This window comes from Pteropus vampyrus, unplaced genomic scaffold, assembly GCF_000151845.1.
Source record: "Pteropus vampyrus isolate Shadow unplaced genomic scaffold, Pvam_2.0 Scaffold159, whole genome shotgun sequence".
Taxonomy (NCBI): Eukaryota; Metazoa; Chordata; class Mammalia; order Chiroptera; family Pteropodidae; genus Pteropus; species Pteropus vampyrus.
Window position 1 is genome coordinate 1115401 of NW_011888940.1, and position 2086 is coordinate 1117486.

The window sequence follows — 2086 nt, forward strand, 5'->3', positions numbered from 1 at the left end:
CCCCTCTCCTTTCTAACCCCTCCTCAGTCCCTGGCAGCCTTACTCGAAGTCCAGCCCTGACCTATGCCCTCACCCCACCCTGGCTTCCAATAACATAAGCCTCCCAAAGCCTCTTGTGGGACCCCATCTTCTACCACCCTGCACTCCCTCCCTGCACCTCCCTCCCTAAATGACCTCACTGCAGTGCCCAGCCTCCTCCCCCTTCCCTCAGCGCCCTCCTGTCTCAGACTCCTACCTCCTCTCGCTGCTCAGAAACCGGCTTTAGCTTGCTTGTAACCTCTTACCCCAAGCTCCTGCTGTCAATCTTTGGCCTCATCCCAGCTTCATCTATTGCCACCCTTATCCCTGGGTCAGTTCTCCCGAGGTCTGCCTGGTCCTGTCCGGTTCCCACTCTTCCTGATTGTGTTGTTTGCTGTTCCTCTGGGACCTGAGTCTCAGCCCTGCCCTGATATTCATCTGGACTGAGGTCTTTCCTCAAAGGAGAAAAGAAGGAGATCTTTCCCAAGCCACCGCTCTGCCCTCGTCCTTCTACAAGTGATTCCCTTTAAAGAAAACTATTAACTGAATAGTAGGACAGATAACACTCAGCTGGGACACAGGCAGTATAGCTTAAATGTCAAGCATAGAGCTTGGCCTGTGCCTGAATTCTGGGTCTGAAATGGCCTGGGTCTGAATTCTGCTTCTCCTGACTACTGCCGCATGATTTGGGGCTAGCTCATTAACTAACTGCAGCTTGATCTCCCCCACCGGAAAATCGGGACAGTCATAGCACTTAACTCAGAGAGCTGTTATGAGGACAAAGTGTGTGCCTGCCTCAGTATAAGAGCCCCCAAAATGGTGGGGTTCACTCATTTAGAAAGTGTATCAATGAAGTAATTCATCCTACTCACTAAAATAAAAAGCATCGGTGACAACAGAACATAGGTCGTGTTTAACTTGGTGGCTGTGTGCCCCCCAGGGTCCTATCTGTGGAAGTGCCTGCTCCTTCGCACTCTTGCACATGCTGCCACATAGAGAAATACTACACGAGAAATTGAGAATTTTTGAAAAATGCTCCCGAATGTTAAATAACTGGCATAAAGCCATTTAAAATGAGAGAATGAGGAAAAATTTTTTTCTCAACAGTATGTGACAAAGGGTGTGATCAGACTTGAGCCTGCTTTCTAGCAAGGACACTTATGCATTGTCTTCCTTGAGGTGTCCTATACAGGGAGCTAGGGAAGAAGGGAAGGAGAAAGCAGACCTGAGGGCAGCTCTCTGAATTCTTCCTGCACCTAGACACACACACACACCCGTCCCTACAACTCGGCAGGTCCTAGATATAATAGCTGAGATGGCAAGCCCGTGGGAGATGCTTATCTGTGGCCCAGGCGAGGTTGAGCTCAGAGGGTAAGAGCAGTTTAGCTGACTTACCAATCCTGTAAAATGGCAGGGAATAGTCTCTTTGGTAGGTGGTTTCTTTATACCATGATTCAGCAGGCTTTGAATATCTTCGAAAACAAATATATCGAATGAGAGTTTGTTGGTCTAATTGAGGCTGGTACTGACTTTTTCTCTCAGATGGAATTGACAAGTCTATGAGAGATCTAAATGAAAATAGAAACAGCTTGCTGAACACCCAGTAGAAGACAAGCATTTCATTTTCTCATCAGCTGAAATCCATTCAATAGAAGTGGATTTCAATTAAGATAGTATTGGCAAGACACCATATCTCTAAGGCCTTAACAAAGCTGTCAGTAGATGGCTCGGGGATACCAGTCCCCTGTTCTTCCCTTTGCATTCCTCCTCCTGTTTCAATCACAGGTCACAGAAGGTGACCTGCATCAGAACTTCCACTGGATCTACTCAAACATGGCTACTTCCCATGTGCCAGATCTTCCTGATGCTCTTTCCCTTTGTAATTTTTTGTGAGTTCTTGGTACCCTCAGGGAACTGATGCTTTCTTTTGACTAGCCTAACCACTACGATGCATTTGGTGTTTGATGAACCTGAAATCAGCGATAGCCATCCTGTACCTCCACTCAGATGAAGGTAAAAGTAAAGAAGAATTGAAACGTAATGGTGAAATGGGGCATATATTCACTGG

The 2086-nt window shown here is 47.0% G+C and overlaps 1 protein-coding gene across 1 annotated transcript in view; it reads right to left on the minus strand.

Moving 5' to 3' along the window:
* CUNH1orf100 (chromosome unknown C1orf100 homolog) overlaps window positions 1-2086 on the minus strand; it is a 25249-nt gene that overhangs the window by 9479 nt on the left and 13684 nt on the right. The window contains exon 3 of the mRNA XM_011370091.2: window positions 1414-1586. Within this exon, the coding sequence (XP_011368393.1) occupies window positions 1414-1586 (173 nt within the window). The remainder of the gene's footprint in view (window positions 1-1413; window positions 1587-2086) is intronic.